The 22,892-nt window shown below is 35.0% G+C and overlaps 1 protein-coding gene across 1 annotated transcript in view; it reads right to left on the bottom strand.

Moving 5' to 3' along the window:
* The window catches only part of MATN2 (matrilin 2), a 30,842-nt gene extending 8,046 nt beyond the window's left edge, over window positions 1–22,796 (bottom strand). The window contains exons 1-13 of the mRNA XM_087931533.1: window positions 22,661–22,796; window positions 21,341–21,504; window positions 16,871–17,440; window positions 16,014–16,136; window positions 13,492–13,614; window positions 11,589–11,711; window positions 8,897–9,019; window positions 6,881–7,003; window positions 6,250–6,372; window positions 4,640–4,762; window positions 3,181–3,303; window positions 1,654–1,776; window positions 132–545 (exon numbers count right to left, since the gene is read on the bottom strand). Coding sequence (XP_087787659.1) covers window positions 132–545; window positions 1,654–1,776; window positions 3,181–3,303; window positions 4,640–4,762; window positions 6,250–6,372; window positions 6,881–7,003; window positions 8,897–9,019; window positions 11,589–11,711; window positions 13,492–13,614; window positions 16,014–16,136; window positions 16,871–17,440; window positions 21,341–21,455 — 2,206 coding nt within the window. The 5' untranslated portion in view covers window positions 21,456–21,504; window positions 22,661–22,796. The remainder of the gene's footprint in view (window positions 1–131; window positions 546–1,653; window positions 1,777–3,180; window positions 3,304–4,639; window positions 4,763–6,249; window positions 6,373–6,880; window positions 7,004–8,896; window positions 9,020–11,588; window positions 11,712–13,491; window positions 13,615–16,013; window positions 16,137–16,870; window positions 17,441–21,340; window positions 21,505–22,660) is intronic.
* Window positions 22,797–22,892: the final 96 nt, after the last annotated feature.

Genomic DNA, 22,892 nt, shown 5'->3' with positions numbered 1-22,892 from the left:
GAGATTCTTCAGAATCCTTCTTCTAGAAGTTAATAAAAAATTACAGATTAAAAAAGATGCTATATATAACTTTTGCTGCTTTCTTTTGTATTTCTTGTATTGTTTACACTTCTAATAAATATTCATCCTACCACTTTGCTTTGCTTTAGCTGCCCATTCAGAAGCATCATCTTGGGCGCGTCCATCTGTAAACACAACTGACACCCTGGGAACATTTGCTGAGACGTGCCTGGCTCCTTCTGCTTCAGTGAAGCTTCTCTCAATCATCTGTTTCAGTGCAAGCCCAGTCATGGAGCCTTTCCCCATGTATTTAATTTGTGTCACTGCTTTCTTCATATCTTTGGCTGTGTTGAATTGTTTCAGTGTGAATTCTGTGTGAACGTGGCTGGAATACTGCAACAAACCAACACGAGCAGCTTTGGGAGATATTGTAAGAGAGTCCAAAATTCCTAAGACAAATTCCTTGACAATTTCAAAATTATTTTCTCCTAGACTTTTTGATCCATCTATCACAAATACCAGATCAATTGGTCCTTCATTACATCCTGTTAAAATAAAATGGACAAATGGAATAATGGAATATTGTCAGTGAAACAATCTATTTCTCCAACTTAAGAATTTATCATATTCATAACATTTAATGGAATTGCAAAGGTATTTACATAAAGATAAATTAAGTCATCAATATCAACATGTTTTTGCTAAAAAATGGCAAAATTCAAAACAAGTTCTTGTTTTTTAATCTCTGCAATGAGGATCTGATCAGTGGAAGAAAAAATTGGTCAAGCTGAATGAAAAGCCTTTCCTCATTTATACTTACAACAGGAAAAACATGCTCAAGCAGTGTTTTATTCATTTATTAATCAAATTTATATAGCTGCCTATCTCGCAAAAAATGATTCTGGGTAATGTGCACAGCACTTTTTTAAACCATATCATTACAACATTGCTTTACCTGAAACATCTGAAGTTCTCAAACCACTCTGTCAATCAGGTGATCCCATGCCAATGATTACTTTAGGGTGTTGCAAGTACAGCTCCTCCCTCTGGTGAACTTCCAGAATCATTCTGCTTTGGACAGTGAGAAAATCTGGCTCTTTCAAGCCAGGCTCTCTTCTTATATCTGCCATATATAGGAACCAACTCAGCTCAGAGACATGGCTTTGAAAGAGGGTTCAATCCAAGTAGCACCTAACCACTACCAAAAGCTTATCCATAAAGTAGCAGAGAGAAATCTCTGATGCTTCATGATGCAATCCTTCTGCCACATCTCACCAACTGCTATTTGGGCTCTTTTTGAAAAAATGGGTAGTACAAACTAATTAAATACAATAAACAATAACTATGTTAACTAGTTCTAGGTTAATTGAAATTACCTTACTGTAACTTAATTCTAATTTCATTAAAATCACTTTCAGTTTCTAACTTGGTCCTAGTATTGCTTTTTTTCACTAGCTTCACTTATGCTTGGACTAGAGTTCTTAGAATATTACTCAAATATCAAGCGCAGTTCTTTTTCTCCTTAAAAGTTGCCCATGTTTGCACTGAGCTGTAGTTTAATATATCCAAATATGGTCAGGACCTCTTTTGAGAGAGACTTCCTTCCAGCAATAAAATAAATAATAATGGGAGTGAAAGATATAAATTACTTACTTTTGCATGTTTTCCCATCATTCCATAATATAAATCCTTCATGGCATTTGCAGATATATGAATCATTAATATTAACACAGATATGTTCACACCCATGGTCAATGGACTCGCAGACATCTTTATCTGGGTACAATTAAAGAAATTTCTGGTAAAAACTTTCTAAAGATATGATATACTAAAAACATTATTTTCTATAATACTTCTTAGCTGTATATGCAAGCTGGATTTCAAGAGAGTCAATTTCTACAAGTTTAGAACATACTGGGGAAGAAATTGTCAGATCAAAGGAAGCCATGGGAGGCTTGGAAATTTCTCAAAAATAAAATATGGAAAGTATAATCATATATCATGTTAATGGGGAAAACATGGGATGGAAATCATAGGAAATACAGAGGGACAGGAAATTTTTGACCTTTGTAAGTCAAAAAAAATCAAGCAAAGGAAATGGAAGAGGGATGTAATCACCAGGGAAACAAACCACCAAATAGCTTATATTCCCATAAAAATTTAAAAATATAAAAGAAATTTAGGCTTGCAAGTAAAGCTAATGAAAGGTGGTTTTGGGTTTTTTGCTATTATCTGTAGTAAAAAGAAGAAAAGGGAAGCAATGCAGTCACCTGTAGAAGATGGTAATATAACAGGTTAGGAGGTAATAACAAAGCTCAACTCTTTGCTTTGTTCTTCTCCCCAAAGAGGAACTGTTCAAATAAAGCTAAGTAGAGCAATTGACACAAAGAGAGAATAGGCAAGTGAAAGCAAATAATGAGACATTTAGGGAACACTCAACTACTGTAAATGAGATTAAATCTCCTAGACCAGATTAATATCTAACTGTCCTAAAGCAATCGGATGAAGTTATCCTGGACCCTTTTCTGTTATCTTTGAGCAATCACAGAGGTATGTAATGTCATAGAGAAAGGCAAATCTTGTTGCTTTTTTCAAAAATGGGGAAAGCGTATTTGGGTAACTACAGGCAAGTTGGTTTATTACTGATACTGAACAAAACTTCTGACACCAAATAAATAACTAAGCAGTCATTTTGTAAGCATTTAGAAGAGATAAAAATATTCTCCTCTACATTCTATATTGATCAGAATACACTTAAAATATTGTATTATAATATTATGCATCTACAATATTGTATTAAATTCTGGGCATTACGAAGATATTGACAAACTGAAAGTGTCCAGAGGTGAGCAACCAAAACGATGAAGGGCCTGGAAGGAAAAAGTTATGAGTAAAGCTTAAAAACCCTGGAGTATGTTTAGCTTGGTGAAGAGAAGCCTGCAAGTAGGTATGGTAACACTCTTCAAGGGATGACATACATAAGATGACAAGAATTGTTCAGAGTTAGCCTAGAAGACCGATAAGGAAAAGATGGATTTAAATCCTAAGGAAGTAGATTTTGATTGGACTTTAATCTTTTTGGTAAAAGTTGTTCAACCGTCAAATAGACTTCTTTAGGGGAATGAAACCTATTCATTCCTTTTTTAGTATGATAAATTATCTTCAGGGATGCTTGCTTACTTCTGCAGGTTCTTCCGTCCTTGTTTAGTATGAATCCTTCATGACACTTGCAAACATACGATTCACCATCACTGTCACAACGTTGCTCACATCTATGGTCCACCCGTTTACAAATATCTGTACCTGAAAACAATTGACAATGCAACATTTTAAATTGACAAAAATACATGTTAAAACAACCATCTATTGGTCTGGTTCCCAGCAGCTCCTACCTCATAATCCCTATTTTTATTCCTTGTCTTATTTCACAAATCTCAAAAAAGCAGAGCAAAGCAAAAGCAAAAGCAAAACCTTAGCCAGGTCAACATCTATTTCCTGCCAATAAGATACTATTTCATTTATATAGGGGCTATAGTTATTCAATAACTGCAGTTTTGTTATGAATGACAGGCCACACTGACATTCATAGTTAACACATTTCCATGCCAGACAGGCTCAGAGTTCTATCAACCTTTACAAGTACAGGTATGTGCTCTTGGTCACATTCAAAATCATAATTTCCCAAGCTCTTCCCTCTGTTGAATTTAGGAGAATTGAATCCATTTGAAACAAAGAAAGAAATTGTTCACCAAAATGTGGGATTTTACTTTTTTTTTTCAAGGGCCTCAGAAACAACTGATTCAAATTTCCAGGTAGAAAGGAAAATCCACATAAAGAAAAGCAACAACAACACTTGTTTTAAGAATCCTATTTATTTTTACGAAAAAAATGTGAACATTTCAGCCAGGAACCAGCATTAGACATTTTTGCTATTGTTAGTTAATCTTTGTTGTCTTTTGTAATATCTCTGATCAAGGTCAGGAATTCTGTGTATTTCAGGTATTTCATGTATTTATGCATATCCTCAGTTTTGCATGAAGTTTTTAAATTTCTTTCAAGTTTCATATGTTTTATAATGCATCTCTTTTTTATGGAGTCTATGGGATAGTAAACTAGTCTTTAGGGGACCAGTACCATCTAGAGGTATAACTGGAACATTACATATACTTTTAAAACTTTTCTTTTCCTTGGTGATTGGATTTTTAAAAAGACATTTACTTTTTTAAAATAAAGTTTGATTTTGTTTATCTGTGATGTAAGTAAATTGAGGAGCTGATATTGCCAGTTACTTACCTTCATTTCTTTCTTTCATTTTCTTATTTTTATTTTTTTCACTGTCATTATATCAATATGGGATATATTGATACATACATTGGGTATAGGGACAGGGTGCCAAATATGGCACCTTCAGAAGATTTTGTAGATGGAAGCAGTGGTAATTATCAAGCAGCAACAAAGAACAGAGTAGGAGGTGGGACAAGGATGAGTATTCTCAGTGGTATTCTGGGAGAGTATGTTTGAAACTTTCAGACTTTTACGGTGCAAGTTCAGCCATGCTACAAGTTTATTAATTTATTTTGTGCAATATATGTTTAAGGGCAAAAAGATACAAAAGCAATTCAACTAAAATCAAGCTTACGTTTGCAGGCTTTCCCATCACTCTGAAGTACATATCCTTCAATGCACTGGCAAATATAAGATGTTCCTGTGTTCACACATAAATGTTCGCAGCCATGGTCATTCAGCAAACAATAATCTGCTCCTGAGGACCAGTTTAAGAATTATTTATTTATTTAGGTATAATACTCTATAATATGCTGTTTAAAAATTTGTTGGGTTTAATTGTCCCTATTTGTTTTGTGAACAAACTGATTGGGATGGAAATGGGAGTTGGGAGGGTGGTATTTCTTTACTGTAGTCACAAACAGCCCTGGTTTATTTGGGGCTAAAGTAATTGTTCTGTGAACCATTTCCTCTTAAATTAAAGGTTTATTTATCCTTTCCTGGTTTAAATAAAGAGACAGATTCCTAGAGAAGATAAAAGAAAACAAATGTATTCTGTAGCAAATCTGTTTTCTTTTAATTTCACCTGTGCCCCAAACCAGGTGAAAAACGGACAAGTGGTGTTTCTTTTAAACTACTCCATCATTGGAGGTGAGCCCACTAGATATGAGAGTGCCTGTCCTAATGTTACCATGATGAGTGATGGACTGGATCTCTACGCCATCCCTAAGGGGGTAATTTTAAAAAGATATAAAGAAATTAAAGGAACAAGAGGAAGAAATTGAAGACCAGATAAATGGAATAAAGATTGAATAATATTTCAAATCCTTATCCTGATTTATTATATGAAATATACTATATTATATGTCAGTTCCAAACCCTGTCTGCAGACAGAGGCCACATATAGACCTTGGCATATCTCGTATTTTAGGAAAAACTAGCTTTAAGACATCTTTAACAGAGAAATTGATTGTTTTGATAATCAAGTGTTTGATGAATCCATGAAACAATGGTATCTTTAACAAACTGAAATGTTTCTCAATGAGTAGTAAACATATGGAGTCATTGGTACTCTGAGTATGGTTGTTTGCTTGCAGACAATTCATTACGTGATTAAATAAAATCACCAGTGCTAGTGAGTGTGGCATTTGCTCCCTGTATATGTACACTAGCTTGCCCTCCCATTGTTGGGGGTATGGTTTTCACCTTGGTAGAATCTTGATTTGCATACTCCTTTGTGCTTTTTTATCTGACATTAATCCTTGCTTATCTAGATAGTGGCAGCTGGTGAGGATGTGTTTAGCTGTGCATATTTTGTATGGATTTAGTATATCAGTATATCACTTGAGTTGCATATACTTAAACTTCAACAAGTGGATACATTTACTGACACCTGTGACAAGGCCTTCTTACAATAATTCAAAAAAGAATAGCAATACCTTATCTTTGTTTTGAAATACACTCTTCCTCTTTTTTATTTCTTTGTTTTCTTCTTCTTTACTTCTTTCTATGAAATTTACTGATGCGTTTTCTTAATGGAATCACATTTTGTGGAAAATATCTCTCCCTATATCTCAGTTTCATTGCATTTCTGAGTAGTTTGCCAATGCTTTCCTTAACCATTTAATCAAACCACTGCTTAATAATGTGAAAGTCTACTTGAATAAAGCTTTGCTAGAAATGATGGAAAATAGTCTAAGCACTATTTTGTTTAATTTTATAGAATATCTCAGGCAAGAAACTTACGTGAACAAGTTTTCAGATCCTCATTAATGATGAATCCTTCAGAGCACTGGCAAACGTAGGATTCTCTGGTATTTAGACAGAGTTGTTCACACCCATGATTGAAGTCAGCACAGTGATCTATTCCTGAATTGTTGTGTTGAGCAGTAAAAGAGAAAACACTTGAATTTTCAAGCTATAAAATATCCAGATATCAAAACTTAAGAAACAGAATCAGATACAAAATAGTTTTTTTTACATTTTCATTTCTACAAGTAGTAGCATCTGTCACAAATGAAAAAACTCTTACCAGTAATTTATAAAATTGCAAACCAAGAGTTTTATGTATCAGAGATATCCCAAAAAATTAAATGTAGACACCCCTAAATAACAAAAAAGTTGTAGGCATTCTCACTATTTTGGCAACCATCTATAGTTGAAAAATAAAGATAAGGTAACCAAACATTAATTTGTTCTTCTTTTTTGGGCTTTACAGTAAATCTATTATTTGTGGAATAAGCAAACTTATTAAGTCACTTAAAAAGTTAACTTAAAAGGCACAATATTGTTATAGCCAACATATTCCTAAGGGACACTGTTCATATGAAAATTAGTTCTGATATACTAATTTACTACTTCAAATAATTTAACTTACTTCTGCATGTTTTGCCATCACGGTTTAGAATGTATCCAGTTTGACATTTGCACGTATATGATTCTTCAGTGCTAACACATTCATGCTGGCAGCCATGTTTACCTAAACTGCAGATATTTATTCCTATGGAAAGAGAAAACTAATAAGCATGTCAGGTAAAAACGCTGGAAAACAATGTAATTTTTAAAACATTGATTAATAATCAGCATATATAGCTATTAAAACCTTCACCTTTCATTTACCTTTTCATTTCCCAGAAAGCAAAAGTGAAATTAAAAATTACCTGAGGCTCTTGAAGGCAGTTGTGTTTGTGCATTAAGGAGCATCAAGAGGACTAGAGTTTCCAAAACTTTGGGGACTGGTATTTAAATTTGAGGATGGGCTTTCAGATTGAGTTTTACTGAGGTTGGTAGGCCTGGCATTGTACAGTGAACCTGAGTAATTGCAGAGACTCACAGCTAGAGAGTCTATTTGTATGATGATAACCCTGCTTCAGGCCTTTAGTGGCCACAACTGCTTTTTAATTGTTCCAAATGCCTTGGCGTGGGAAATTCATTATTCTAATCTACCTTGGATAAACCCAGGGATCGGATTCAAATTTTTTAACAACTAGTTCTATGGGCGTGGCTTAGTTGGTGGGAGTGGCCAACTCAATATCACTCACATTGAGGCACGCATTTCCTCACCTGGCCTCTCATGACTGTAGGGATGCTGCAACAGCCATAAGTGTGAAAAATGGTCATAAGTCACTTTTTTCAGTGCCATTGTAATTTTGAATGGTCACTCCACACAAGCAAAGTACCAGCAAAGGAGGGGAAAAAAACTCCAGAGACATTCCTGAGACAGGAAGTCTAGTCCTGCCAAGAATGTAAAAAGGGTTAATGGAGAGGCAGTTTCTGTAAGCAACACCAGAATGTTTCCTTCCTGCCTTCCTTACAGGATTAGGCCAGTAATTTCTTCTAACAACTGGTTCTCCGAACTGCTTAGAATGTTAACAACCGATTCTAGCGAATAGGTGCGAACTGGTAGAATCCCACCCCTGGATAAGCCTATGTTGGATTTAGTCCAAAAACAGGATAGCAGTTACCTTGTTTTTTGTTTACATAAGGCATTAGAACAGTGGAGGTTTTTTTTGAAAAATTAAGATAATTATGAAAATATTTGGGTATAAAATATTAGACAGATTATCTGCTTCTGGTGTCAATTCAACACTGAAACAATTTTTAATTTGGAAAGCTTTTATATGGTACAGAAAAGGGTAGGCAACTTTATCTATTGAGAGCACTTTCTCAGGAGTAATCTGTCTCAAGCAACATTTAAATGATGAACAGGTCTATAGCAAATAATGAGTGGGACTTAATCTTTCTAAGACTTTCTTCCTCGTATCCTTGTTTTTATCTCATTTCAGTTCTTTTTGATACTCAATTCTGTCCCTCTAAAAAGCAAATAAGCAGAAAATGAATAGTTAATTTTTCTGAGAGCTTTAATTGCTTAAGAAATTAGACTGAGCATCACAGATAGTCTTAAGACCCCAGTTCCCACCACCCTACTATAGTTTTAATTTCAGACTTAAATATAAGTCTGTGACATTTCTGGTAATCTGCTTTATTGACATGGTGTTGCATCAGTTTCCTTTTTAAGAAATGTAAAATCTGTTCTAATCATCCAGGCCTTGGCTATCACATTTATTTTTCCCCTAAAAGGTGTTTAGATTTTGGATTGGATAGAACTGCAAGAAAAATGGGAATTGTTCCCTAGGAAGACTTCTTATGTATATGTTGTACTCTAATTGATACACAGCTTTTGATAACATAAGAAAGTATATACACAAGTACTTGAATAAATAAATATTGTCTGTACATATGAATGACTGTTTGAACTGAGCATTATAAAGAAATATAGGAAGGAGGAAGTTTCATAGCATGTTCTAAAGTTATAATTGAAATTATATGTTATGACAGCAACATTGATAAATAAAAGCAGATGAACTTACTATACACTTTTAGGGCAACATACTTTTGCAAGTTCTCTTATCCGGATTAAGAGTAAATCCTTGCTTGCATTGGCAAAAATAGGATTCATCTGTATTGACACATTCCTGCTGACAACCATGATTTTTCAAAGCACAATGGTCTGGTCCTGGAGATTGAGAGTAAACTCTTAGATGAACAATAATGGAAAGTACCAAATATATAGAATGGAATGAAGATTAGCACCTTAGTTTTAGTGAGCACTTTTTATCTTTGGAGATTTGGAGGTAAAACATTTTCTTCATATAAAAATTACATAATATAAAATTTGCAGGCATTCCTAGAAACACAGGAATGTATTGATTCATTCCCACCCACCCCAGCCGCATACTCCAACCATCAGGGGTGGGATTCAAAACTTTTAGCAACCGGTTCTACGGGCATGGCTTAGTTGGTGGGCATGGCTTGGTGGTCATGTGACTGGGTGGACATGGCTTGGTGGTCATGTTATTGGCTGGGTGTGGCCAACTAAATATCACTCACATCGAGGCACGCATCTCCTCTCCTGGCCTCTCATGACTGTGGGGATGCTGCAACAGTCGTAAGTGTGAAAAATGGTCATAAGCCACTTTTTTCAGTGCCATTGTAACTTTGAATGGTCACTCCACACAAGCAAAGTAGCAGCAAAGGAGGGGAAAAAAAACTCCAGAGACATTCCTGAGACAGGAAGTCTAGTCCTGCCAAGAATGTAAAAAGGGTTAACGGAGAGGCAGTTTCTGTAAGCAACACCAGAATGTTTCCTTCCTGCCTTCCTTACAGGATTAGGCCAGTAATTTCTTCTAACAACCGGTTCTCCAAACTGCTTAGAATGTTAACAACTGGTTCTAGTGAATAGGTGCGAACTGGTAGAATCCCACCCCTGCCAACCATGCCTCAACATTTTTAAGGAGTATCTTATTCAAAAACTGACCCTTCAGCATTTTATGGTGTATTGATCACATTGTAAAATAATGTAGATATGGGCTTATGGATTTAGTGCATGTCATCTCATTGACCATCACTCTGTCTGCTCTTTGTCTAAGAAATATTGAGTCAAATCGTTTTGTCTTTTCCTCAAAGCAACAAACGCTCTTTGAATCTCGTTCTGATAAGATGTTGCTCGTTGACACTAGTTTTTTTCTATTCCTATATTTTTTTCTGTAATTAAGTCTCCTTTCTATTACATGTATAGAACTACTTTAATATTTGCTCAGGTTATTTTCATTCTCATGAACATGCACTCACAACTTCAACCCCTAACTAAAATGGCTGTTTCCCTCTTTTCCTGACACACATTTCACTGTACGAATAATCTCCACACCTCAATAACAAGTCTGGAGTTTAATGTTCTGAGTTAGGGATCTTCCCAGGTCTTATTAGTTGCTTAGGTCCCCCTATTGGAATGCCTGTGTCCTTCCAGTTGCTGGCACTGCCCTCATAACCTCTCAGGACTCAGGATTATCAATTTCCAGACACTCAGGTGTATCCTCCTGAGGTTTATCCTGAGGAGTACGCTCCTTAGTGTCAGAAGTATCAATCTTTGTTCTTTTGATGAGCATTTCTCTGTACATCTATTTTGGACACCTGATTCTTGTTGCTAAATCAACAGTGAATTAGAATTTACCCTGCAAAAAGTATTTCCTAGGATAGGGTACCTGAAATGGTTTTTGTTAGAGATGTTATGGGATGAATTTTCTGCATGCAAAGGAAATACTGACTAATCTTGCTTTGTATGCAAGATGGTACATATAACATTTTTGTCAGAATGGTCAAACAAATGGCAACTTCAAATCTCAACAAACAAATGCTGTCTTACATATTGGCAGAAAAAATAAAAAAAATAAAAACAAGCTGAATAGTCAAGACCTTGTTGATGACCTCAATTATGTCAAGGACCTTGGAGTACTCATCTCTAATGATCTGCTAGAGCCCACTGTAACTACATAGCCAAAAAGGCATTAAGAGTTGTTAACCTAATCTTATGTAGCTTTTTCTTTAATAATATTACACTAATAACTAGAGCATACAAAACATTTGCTAGACCAATACTCGAATACAGCTCATCAGTCTGGAACCCACATTATGTATCTGATATTAACACAGTTGAGAAAGTCCAGAAATATTTCACAAGGAGAGTTCTCCACTCCTCTACTGGTTGCAGAATACCTTATGCCACCAGCCTCAAAATTCTAGATCTAGAAAACCTAGAACTATGCCGCCTTCAGTCCGATCTAAGTAAAGTATATAAAATCTTACATTGCAATGTCCTACCTGTCAATGAATACTTCAGCTTCAACCATAACAACACAAGAGCAAACAATAGATACAAACTCAAGGTTAATCACACCAAACTTGATTACAGAAAATACGACTTCAGCAACAGAGTGGTCAATGTCTGGAATACTCTACTGGAATACTCTGTGGTTTCTTCCCTAACCCCCAAAACTTTAACTTTAGACTGTCTATTATTGACCTCACCCCTTTCCTAAGAGGTCTGTAGGGGGCGTGCATAAACACACCAACGTGCCACTGTCCCTGTCCTATTGTTTCTTTTTATTCATATCCATTTCATGTGTACATAATCATGTTTATACTTATACCTGTTATCTAATACTTGCTTGACAAATAAATAAATAAAATAAAATAAAATAAAAACTTTTGATGTATTAAATAGCAGAATTGAGATGTGGATAACTTACGTTTGCAAGTTTTTTTATCTGGATTTAGAACAAACCCATTATGGCACTGACAATAATAAGAATCTTCAGTATTGATACACTCATGTTGACAGCCTTGGTTATTCACAGCACAATAGTCCTCAACTGAAGCACAAGAAAGATCAAATTTAAGACAAGTTACTTTGATACAGAACATTAAAATTGAATATATAATATTGATAGTACATTGATACCTATTGTTGACATACCAGCCGAGTTCTATATAAATTTCAGTGGCATAATAAAAAAGCATAGTTTATTTATAAATGTATCCATATTCCTATATTATTGACATTATTAAGAGTTGAAACAGCCTATTTCCAAAACATACTCAGGTAAATGCAACTCTTCAACTAAAAGTACAATCTTATACATGTTACCAATCTACAATGGATTGTTTTAAATCAGATGCTGTAACTACAATAAAACTAGGTGTATGTTTGAAGTCCGTACAGTTCAACAAGTTTGCTACTTCTGTTAAAAACAGAAACATGCAACAAGAAAAAAATGGAGTCATAGATAAGCTCACTACTGGAAGTCTATAAAGGTATATATTCTGTGGTCTGAACTTTGATTTAAAATAATCTTATTGCAATTAATGGAACTGAAATTACTCATTATTAACAAATCAGAATATGACACTACAGAAAAAAATAGTGTTAAGTATTAAAGTTCCCCACATAATTTCACAAAACAATGTACAGCACAGAGTGTGGTGACTCAACTGGTTAAAACACTGCAAGCCTGCATTCGAAATTTGAGTGCTGCTATGCTCAGCTCTTGCCCACTTAGCAGTTCAAAAGCATAACCATGAATAGATAAATAGGTACAAATTTAGAGAGGGCTATAAAGCATGGTGAAGCAGTATATAAGTTTAAGTGCTATTACTATTAAGAGCCATGATGGCACAGTGGTTAGAATGCAGTACTGCAGGCTACTTCTGCTGCAGCCAGCTGCCTGTAATTTGGCAGATCGAATCTCACCAGGCTCAAGGTTGACTCAGCCTTCCATCCTTCCGAGGTGGTTAAAATGAGGACCCAGATTGTTGGGGGCAACATGCTGACTCTGTAACCACTTAGAGAGTCTGTACAGAACACTGTGAAGTGGTATATAAGTCTAAGTGCTATTACTATTGCTATTGCTATCCACTGAGTTCCAATCAGTCATCCTGACTCTATCCCAAATTAAGGGATTACAGGGTTAGAAAAAGGGAAGGTTTTTTTCCCCTTCCCAATAAATATGTGTATATATCATATTATATGTGCATATATGCATATATGTATTATACCTGCCTCTTAAAAGGAGCAGGGTGGGATAAAATGTATTCACTGAATGAATAAGTACAGAAACACAGAAGGATACATGATTACATTCCATTCTCTCTCTCCTCCTACAATTCTCTTTCCAGAAACAGCAGAAAAGAACAATAAGAAAATGAGACAAAAGCAAGATAAAGCTATGCTGGGAAAAGCAGAGAGAGAAAAAAAGGAAGAACAAAGAGTATATGGGGAAGAGGTAGGATTGGCATATCTCCATTATTTTAGCTTCCTATTTTGATTCTTAGTATCATCTCTTCCAATAAAATATTCATTGCAGAAGTTAAACGATCATAAGGAAAGCATGCATCTTTGTATCATTTTTTTTTTTGGTCTCTGAACTATGCTATTCCATTTTAAGCTATTCTGAAATTGATGACACATTCAGTGACATTCATATAAATCTTTTATATAATACAAAGAACCTATTATGGTAAAGCAAGAAGTCAACATTCTTACCAGAAACTTTGAATGCAGCAAATAATTCAAATGATACAGGATTATAACGGGGCAATAACAGAAATCATCAGCTACTTTGTGAATTAATGCAATTGAAAACAAATACATACTAAAACAATTCTTCCCATCTTCTTCAAGTTCATAGCCATCATAGCATTGGCAGACATAGGATCCAGGTGTATTTACACATATGTGCTCACATTCATGCTTTTCAGTCTCACATAGATCCTGGACTAGAAATGTTATAAAAATTATAAAATATTATTATGTGAAGCAAGAAATTGGTAGTTATTTGCATTCTATTTTGGCATTCAAATAGCCAGGAGAGTTTGAGAAAGTATAATTAAAGAATAAGAAACATATAATAATAGTACATAAAATATAAATATAAATCTTTTAGCTTCTGGATTAAATTAGAGCGATAACATTTTATTCAAGAAATGAAACACTGGACATAAACATGTTTTTGTATGTTTTGTTGTACAGAATCCTTTTTATGTCTGCTGGCATACCCTTTGAGAATTTCTGTCCATCTGCAGCAAATATTATAATCAGATAATCAGCTGGTTTAAAGCCAAAGTCTTTATATAAGTTTTTGCTCCATAGCAAGAACTTAGAGCTGTCATTATTATTTATATTTAGAATTACATTGTATAGGCTACTACAAACACTGATCACAAAACCTGATAGCACTTTAGATTTAATTCTCAATTGCTCTGACAAAGCAGTGTCACAGTAGCAATTATTTTTGTCTTCTGCCTCTACAGGAATGGCTGATTAGTTAAGTTTATATAGGGTTGGCTCTTCAAATGGAAAAAACCTGAAAACAACTTCATTACAAGACTGCATATCACAATTGCATTTCGGTCAACTGACAGAGGTACAGAATACAAATACAGCACAAACATGCAACTACAAAGATTAAGCAGAGGAATTGGAGAAAATCAACTTTAACAAAACAAGGTTACCTAAACATGAAGGTTGCCCCTGCCTTGAAAGTGAAAGGGAAGAAGGGAAGAAAAGGGAAGGGAAGAAACTGGAAAGAAAAGTTTCAAAATACAGATGTTACCACAAACTGGGATTGAGTTACTTTTTAAACTGAATGGCAGAACCAAGATTGTTTAAAATATTGAATGTTCATTATAAAGCAAAACAAAATTATAAAACGCTTAAAGCAAAGATGAATAAAAATTGAATAAAATTCTTAGACTTTACTGCTTCAATTGTCAGTCAGCTGCAAAGCCATTTCTAATAATTAGCTGCAAAGCCATCTCTAATAATATTCACTAGGTAAGGATAAGCTTCAGAACATTACTGTTAGAAGAAACTGCAACATTGTATTATCAATATTTAGCATACTGTTCTGTATATAGTTTTATTTATTTACTGCTTTATACTATACAAATCCACTAAACAGGAAACCCTACTGAGTTTGGATTTCATCATAGATAACTGGATTGCAGCCTCAGATTTCAGTATAAGTATAGTTTAATTGGATCCAAGAATGGCGAGAGGAAAGAAAACAGCTGTAGTGCTGTTTTACAAATGCATGTATAGTTATTTAAACTATAAATTTATAGTTCAGATATATTTATATTTTATATACAATCATCGATGGTAAGCATTACATGAAGTTTAGAATTATATATCAAAATAAATGTGAAATTTAGAGTCTAAACTCAAAAGTTTTCTTCAGGTATTATTTTGAAAATAATAAATGCTGAAAGGAGCATGAAAATTGGGGAAGAAAGAGAAAAATAACTGAGTTAAACATTTGCTTACAAAAAAAACTTAATTCAAGACATAACATAAATCTTGCACAATGCTCTAGAATTCACACTGCAGAAAGAATACTGATCTTAAAGCCTCTCTAACACATACTACAACATTTCTGCCAAGCGGTCAGTGATGTGGAACAAGAAAAAAGACATGATATGTTTTTTATTAGACATTACTGAAGGAGAACCTTGATGGTTATATCGATTATATACCGAATATGTTTCTGCAATATGTAATTCTGCCCTATGAAATTTTGTCAATACTTTCAACTTTTAGTGCACACAACAAATATATAAATCTATTGTAATTTCTAAGGTAGGTAATAAAGATTTTCTACCTATAAAAATATATGTAAAAATATGTGTATAAGTAGGGAAATCTGTGACTCTTTCATTGTTGCTGAATGTCAATTCTCATTAGTCCCAATCCATAGTAATAATGAAGACTGTAGTTGTTCAGCAACATTTCAAGGGCCACAGAATGCCCAACTTTCCATGTTCATCTGTGTTAAATTGTCAAAGTAGACATCATATGGTACTACTCCATAAAGATTATAAAACTGATTAGGAGACAATGTGGAATATTTTCTGAACAGAACAGAAAATATGCACGTTGTTCAAAATCACAGATGGAATCTAATAATTGAAAGCATATGTATTGTAAAAAGGGAAAATGTGTGTGAACATTGTGGTTACAAACTGTTTTATAGTGTGTATATTATATGTGACTAGGTATATTTGCACATCTCTAATCTGCAAGGGATGCAGTCCTTAGGTGAAAATGTTGCATCTCCCCACCATAAATTCTATTTATAAGATAGTGAGCTATAAAAGAAGTAATACATGAAACTTACTGCTGCAGCTTCTCCGATCTGAGTCCAGAATATATCCATGTTTACATTTACATAAATAAGAGCCAGGGATATTGATGCAGAAATGGTCACAACCGTGTTGAGTTATACTACACATATGCTGGACTGGGGGAGGGGGGGAAGCAATACATAAATTAGCACAAAAAGTGACTAAAAAATCCAATTTATGAACATTTAAGAATGTCTCCCCAAAATATCAACAGGACAGAAAATATGCATGTTAAAGTAATAAAACATGCATGAAAACTAAGTTTACACTTTGTTAATGTATATTGTAAGATTCATAAATCTGTACATTTTAGGCATAATAACTAAGCACTATAATTTCTTAGTGTAGTGGAACTAAGAACTGGGCTACACTTTCAGGAACACAGCAGGATTTGCTTAATTTATTAGAAATGTGTTTCCCAATTCCATGTACTTTTTAATTAAACACCCATGTATGGTTTTTATTCCATTCATGTTGACTTTTCTTCCACTATTTTCTTTATAATCCTTTTTCTACAGGTAGTTCTCAACTTACAACCACAACTGGGACCAGAATTTTGGTCACTAAGTGATGCAGTTATAAAGTAAGGTATCACCTGACTGTACCTCTTAGCAACTGTAATCCATGCAATCCCCATTGCCATTATTAACTAAGGACCCATCGCAATCTAAGCAATTCCAGGCTTGGTCCCTTCCAGACCAAAGCCTCAATAATGTAAGGGATGGCTTCCTTACCTGCCTATTTCCTCCCTGCCTCTTTGTCCACCTTGTACCCTGCCTTGTGAGACAGAAAGCAGCCCTCAAATCAGTACGTCTAACACAGCCTTTTAAGTATATATTTAATACCTTACCACAGATTTTAGTTTGGAACACAGAAGTCAGCGATTCAATTTGGCTGAAGTTTGCAACCAGAAAAATATGTTCTTCATAAGGTTCACTCCCAATTGACTTTAGTGTATTCATATCTACCCTTCCCACTCCAATAGCAAATATTAAGATTCCTGAATTTCGGGCTTTTGCTGCAATTTCTGCAACTGGATCCTGTGGTCTCCCATCTGTCACTATCATGATAACTCTAGGTACATTCTCCCTGAGTGGCCGAGCCCCTTCAGATTCTGAAAATGCAATATTCATTGCATATTGAATAGCTAATCCTGTCATGGTTCCAGTGGCAAGATACATCATCCTTTTCACAGCTCTCTCTACATCCTGTTTCTTCTTAAAAGTCTTCAGTGAAAATTCATTTTTGACTGTGCTGGCATATTGGATTAATCCCACTCTAGTCTTATCAGGACTAATGTCCAAAAACTGCAGGATAGTTAAGATAAATTCTTTCACTTTTTCAAAGTCATAAGGGCGAACACTGCGAGAGCTATCAATGATGAACACAAGGTCAAGACGTTTATTACTGCAAGCATTTTCTGGAATGAGAATAAAACAAGTTAAAATGTATATAATCAGTTTTATAATGCAAAACATCTTCAAAATAAAAGTGTCTAAAAAGTGTAACAAGTGTTATTTCCAGGTAGAAAATATAAAAATATAAATTTTAGTGTACACAGGATTTCTTCACATTGAACAATATAAGTTAGTATTTTAAAAAATAAATCTAACTAGTGGTATCTGAAGTTAAAGCCACTGATATATATGGATTTGTTTTTAAAAGCAACATTGCACCATCGTTTATGCATTTTATGTATGTGTTGTATTTTTAAGAAGTATTAGTCACATATTTCACCTATTTACTGGAAAAAGCCTATCAAGAATTTTCCTAGCCACATCACTGAAGGAGTCAGTTACCTTCTATTTCCTATATAGTGTCCATGGCCTATAGACAGCTTTCTCTTGAACAATACACGATCAAAAAAAAAGGAAAGGAAACAATGCCCTGACACGATATTCGTTTGTTTCTACATTTTAATGTCTGACCTAAATCTGTCATACTTTTTCTCTCATTTTTTTTCCTTAAAGTTATAAAAACCATCATTGTGAATTACTGAGTCTAGCAAGATAAAGGCTTTTATTATTTTAGGTTTTTCTCTTCCTGTATTGATTGGGTTGATATTGGCATGATCGTAATTGTTTTTAAATATGTAGAAAATGAAACACTTGTCATCCTTATTTCAATTTCAACAATAGATCCATTAAAACTTACTTGCTTTCAACTACAATAGCATCACAATAGCATCATATTGCTACAATAGCATCATATCAAAGGTTGTTTTTTCCTATCAAGTGTAATTAAAATGTATATTTTCCCTAGATCAGCATTTCTCCTGATATATCCTGTGTGTAAACTAACAAATGAAGATATAATACATAATCTTGATGTCTATAGAGATTCTTAATAATCTAGGTCATGTTTGTAGTATACAGTCAGGATACCCTCTTTTTTAAAATTCTGCAATATTTAGTTATTCTACTCTTAACTGTTGCATCTTGGTTGTCATATAACCAACTGGTCCAGTTTATTGAAGATTAGCCTCAATCTGTAGAATTCTGCATTGACAAAAGTAGTACAGGTAGTCTTCAATTTATGACTGTTCCCTTAACAATGGTTCAAATTAACAATGGCGTTGGAAAGGCTGCTTTATGGCATATAAAGCACTTCTGACCATGACAAAGCATTGTTCACTCCCTCTCCTGATTGTCATGTAATTGTGATCTGGCTGCCTGGCAACTTGCTTTCACTTACAATTTTTTTAATCAAACACTGCAATCATGTGATCACCATTTGCAATCTTCTATCCTGGTTTCCCAAGAAGTCCATAAGGAGCCAGCAAGGAAGGTGCAAACTGTTGCATCTGCCAGTTCCCTCTCATTTTTGGAAATTGGCTGAAAGAGCCCCTTACTAAAAGACTTCAACTCTGAAGTAGGCATGGCCTGAAATCCTTCAGCATGGAGCTTTTTCAGTCAGCTCCCAGAGATTAGGAAGCTGAAATCCAAGCAGGTTTTTCAGCCCCTCAGCAAAGAGGCAGCATAGTAAGATAAACAGCATGGAATACCTGACGGGGGAGGTCCTCAGAGGCCTGATACAAACTATGCACTTGGGACTGAAAATCCCTTTTGGATTTTGACAGGAAGGATTTCCAAGGCAAGTAAGGAGCACAAAGTGCCTCAGGAGAGTAGAAGAGCCCCTAGGAGCCCTAGCACAGACCATGCACCAATGTCTCTTTGTTCAGAGACCGAACATTCTGCTTGGATTTCAGCAGGGATGATTTTCAGCTCCTGAGCAAAGAGCTACTCTTAGGTGGCCTATGCCGGGTCTCCCAGGCTCTTGCCTCCTCTTGCATTCTTTATCTGTTACATTCTGCTTTTCTTCAGCTATTTTTAATTTTTCATTAAAGCACCATTTCATTTTATGTTGTGTTTTGTATGTTTGTGTGTTTGGATACTTTGTTCACTTCAACTTGTCATGAATTTCAATTTTCTACCAGACATTCACTTCAATTCAGTTTTCCAGTTTTCTATATTTATCAAATCTAACCAATTAAATATATTATTTACCTTCTATAATTATATGAAATATATTGTTAGTTGTGATGATTTTGCTTTTCTTAGTTGTAACTGTAATTCTACAAGAAGGAATTTGCAATCAATTTATTTTTTGCTGAGTGAATATAGTTTCTTCAGCTTTGTTTAGTCAATCTTAGATTGGTTTGGTGTTACCCATCTGATGATGTCCATGCACAGTTACTCTTTAAATGGCTGGGGAAAATATTGACTATAAACACTGCATTTTCTTGGCAGGACTCTATTAAATTGCCTCCTATTTAATTTTTAAGGCCAACATTTCCAATTACTCTAGTCTACATTACAAATTGCCACAGAATTATTAATTTCTGCTGTGTCTGCATTTGTGATTGGAGCATAAATCATAAGGTTTGATTACTCCTTTTCTTCTATGATTTTTTGTCTACAGTAGAAGATCTGATATGACGTGTCATCTTTCAGTTCATTTTAATTCATAATACACAGAATGAAAATATACATTCTTGATATTTCCACTCTATCATCCTTACATTTCCATTACTTTGATTCATTATATAAATGATGTGAATTATCACAATGACATATTACTATAAAATTAATAATATCTGCTTCATTGTTTTAGATACAACAGATCTATTATTTCACAGGGACATCTGATAGAATTTTGATCCATTTCATTTGAGGTTCACTACAAAGGATACATTAAATCTAGATTTCAAAAGGAAAAATTGGGTGAAGGAGGAAAAAATAGTGTTTATGTTGTAACTTGGAGGCCAAACCTCTATTGGGAATCAAGCATTTATGATACATAAGCAATGGCAAGAAAAATTATGCATTATGTCATACAGTTAAGTTTCCAACAGAGAATTGTTATCCTAGTTTACTCCAAGAAATAACTTTAGAAAATTGGAAACAACGTATGATTAAAATGAGGGATAAAATAGTTAGTGTAATTTAGTGGAATGTTTGTGAATAAAATAAGTGAAATAAAATAAATGAGAAAATTAGGAAGGAACGGGAACATTTTAATTAGTTAATGATTTATAAAATATAAGTGAAGGGGGGGAATTAACTCTGGAAAGCTTATAATTGTTCCCATAGTAGTATATTTAATTGAAAAGTAATGTTAAAGATGTTAAGACTTTAATGAATATTAATATTAATGATAGAATTGAATTGGAATGGAATGTTGTTTTAATTATATACATTTTTAATTTTTTTTTAAGAATACAGTGTGTATTTTAAGAATGTACCAAGCAGAATCTGAATGGAAGTTATGTATTATATTGAATGTTACAACTGTAGGGAAAAGATATAAAGGCGTCATACTCCAATAAGCAACTACAGGAGAAATTTTGTTTAATGAGAAAAGATAATAGATAATTGAAACAGGAAGACAAAAAATATAAATACAATGATTTGAATTGAGATGAGATAATTAAAATAAAATTGAGAAAATTAAAAGAGGGGAGAAGCTATGCAGAAAATGTAAAATAGTAATAAAATATGGAATAGAATATAAAAATGAGCATGAACCTGAATTTGTGTCTGTACGAAGAAATGTAACCCGGGATTTATGTTACTTTCAAAAAAGATGTTTTATTTGTATTTTTTTTTCTCTTTGTGAAAACTCAAATAAAATTTACAAAAAATACCAAAAACGAGTCACCAATTCAATAAAATATTTAACTTCCCTTTCATTTGCTATTCCTTTTTCCATTGAAATCAGTTATTCCACACACACCCCAAATCCCTATGCCTCTCATCTGCAAAGATTAGGAAGGTTAAACTAAACACATTTCTTTGCTTTATAAACTCATGGAACTTACCAAGAAAAGTGGCATCATTTCTTTGACTTAAAGGTACTCTTGGAAGCTGTCGCTCCCTGGCTGTAACAGGAAAAAGTCCAACCAGCAAAAGGAAATATAAAATCATTCTTTTCATTTTCAAGAATAGGAAAGAATGTAGCAATGGGTATAATCAGGGCAGAACTCTGTAACAAGATGAAGAAATTATGAACTTTTTCACCAAACCACTGATGCTGAAGAAAAAATAAACCTTGCTTCTCATTGTCTTTTAACATATATCCCTTAAAAGTATTTAAACAAATACTTTTTATAGATATTTGGGGACTCTGATCCTTTTACATCCCATTCATGTATGTGCTCATTTGATCTCATTAAGAGATCTATTCTTGAGCACTAAGTGTATTCTGGAGACAACACTTAATATATATCAGAAAATATACCAAAAAACATTTTTGGGCTCTTCATACATTGGGAGGCTGATTGGAATCACTGAAAAAAGTACCCAGTATCAGGCATTAATCAGGTTTTAATATTAGATAAGGCAGCAATAAATGCCATTGTTTCCATATGAGAGGCAAAAACTTTGGAGAATCATGTCCTTATTCCTGCTATGAAGATTTTTAAGTGAAATAAATGATTCTTCTTAAATGAGATGAGTGATACAAGGCTGTGGGAATGAGTACTGTAAGTGGAAATAGTTGAACAGTGCCAAGATCCCTTGAGGATAGTCTGGCAAGACTATGTGCTGGAGGATGAGGAAAGACAATTCAAAGCTATAGTTTTAAAGGACAGGGCAGCAAAGGATGAGTCCCCCCCCCCACCTCGAAAAAAATACTACCCACTCTTCATTTGTCCCCTCTCGGCTTTGAATCTCCTATATTAAAGTTTCATACAACGAGTTCCACTCCTGCTCCGCTTCAGCAATAATACTCCTTGCCATTCCTTTCCTCTTTAACCTTTTTTTTCCCTCTTGGCATTTCCTCTCTTCTCTAAGCAGGTTTGATTTAAGGTATTGCGTGGTCGGGGGACGGGACTGGCCACCGACCCAATAAAACCTTTCTCCCTTCAGTTTAGGATTCATTTCGGGGTCTGGTTTGCCGCCTCCCCTACGCCGGGGTAACTAGCCGGATTTTTTTCTGTCACAGGCAGCGGACCCTTTCTCCAACCGCCAAAAGTGCCCCTTCAGGCCAGCGGGAATAACATTTGCAGGGAAACTAAGTCTCATCCCAGCGCCAAGCAACGCTTTAACTCCCTCAGATCGAGAAGGCGCCCGGGGCGAATAGGAGTTGGCGCCAAAACATCTTTTTTCCCCCACTCCTCGCGCGCGTGCGCCTCTCTTACCTGCCGCGCCAGGTGGGTCCGGCTCCCGAGGTGAGGCGACGGCGAGTCGATATGCGGCCCGGCTGACGACGCCTGCAAAGCCGGCGGCGCAATTCCTTCCCCGTCTCATCCGAAGAGAGGCGCCGAGCCCTCGTCTATCTGCGTGAAGGGGAGGAGAGACAGCCGGAGGTCAAGCCCCGCCGCGCCGGGAGGCTCTGCGGAAGGGTAGCGCCGTTACCTCAGGGAGCTGGAA

The sequence above is a fragment of the Pseudonaja textilis genome, chromosome 3, assembly GCF_049901715.1.
Source record: "Pseudonaja textilis isolate UNSWEBS1 chromosome 3, rPseTex1.2, whole genome shotgun sequence".
Taxonomy (NCBI): domain Eukaryota; kingdom Metazoa; phylum Chordata; class Lepidosauria; order Squamata; family Elapidae; genus Pseudonaja; species Pseudonaja textilis.
The sequence above is the reverse complement of the archived record's forward strand: the minus strand, read 5'-3'. Positions and strand labels throughout refer to the sequence as shown.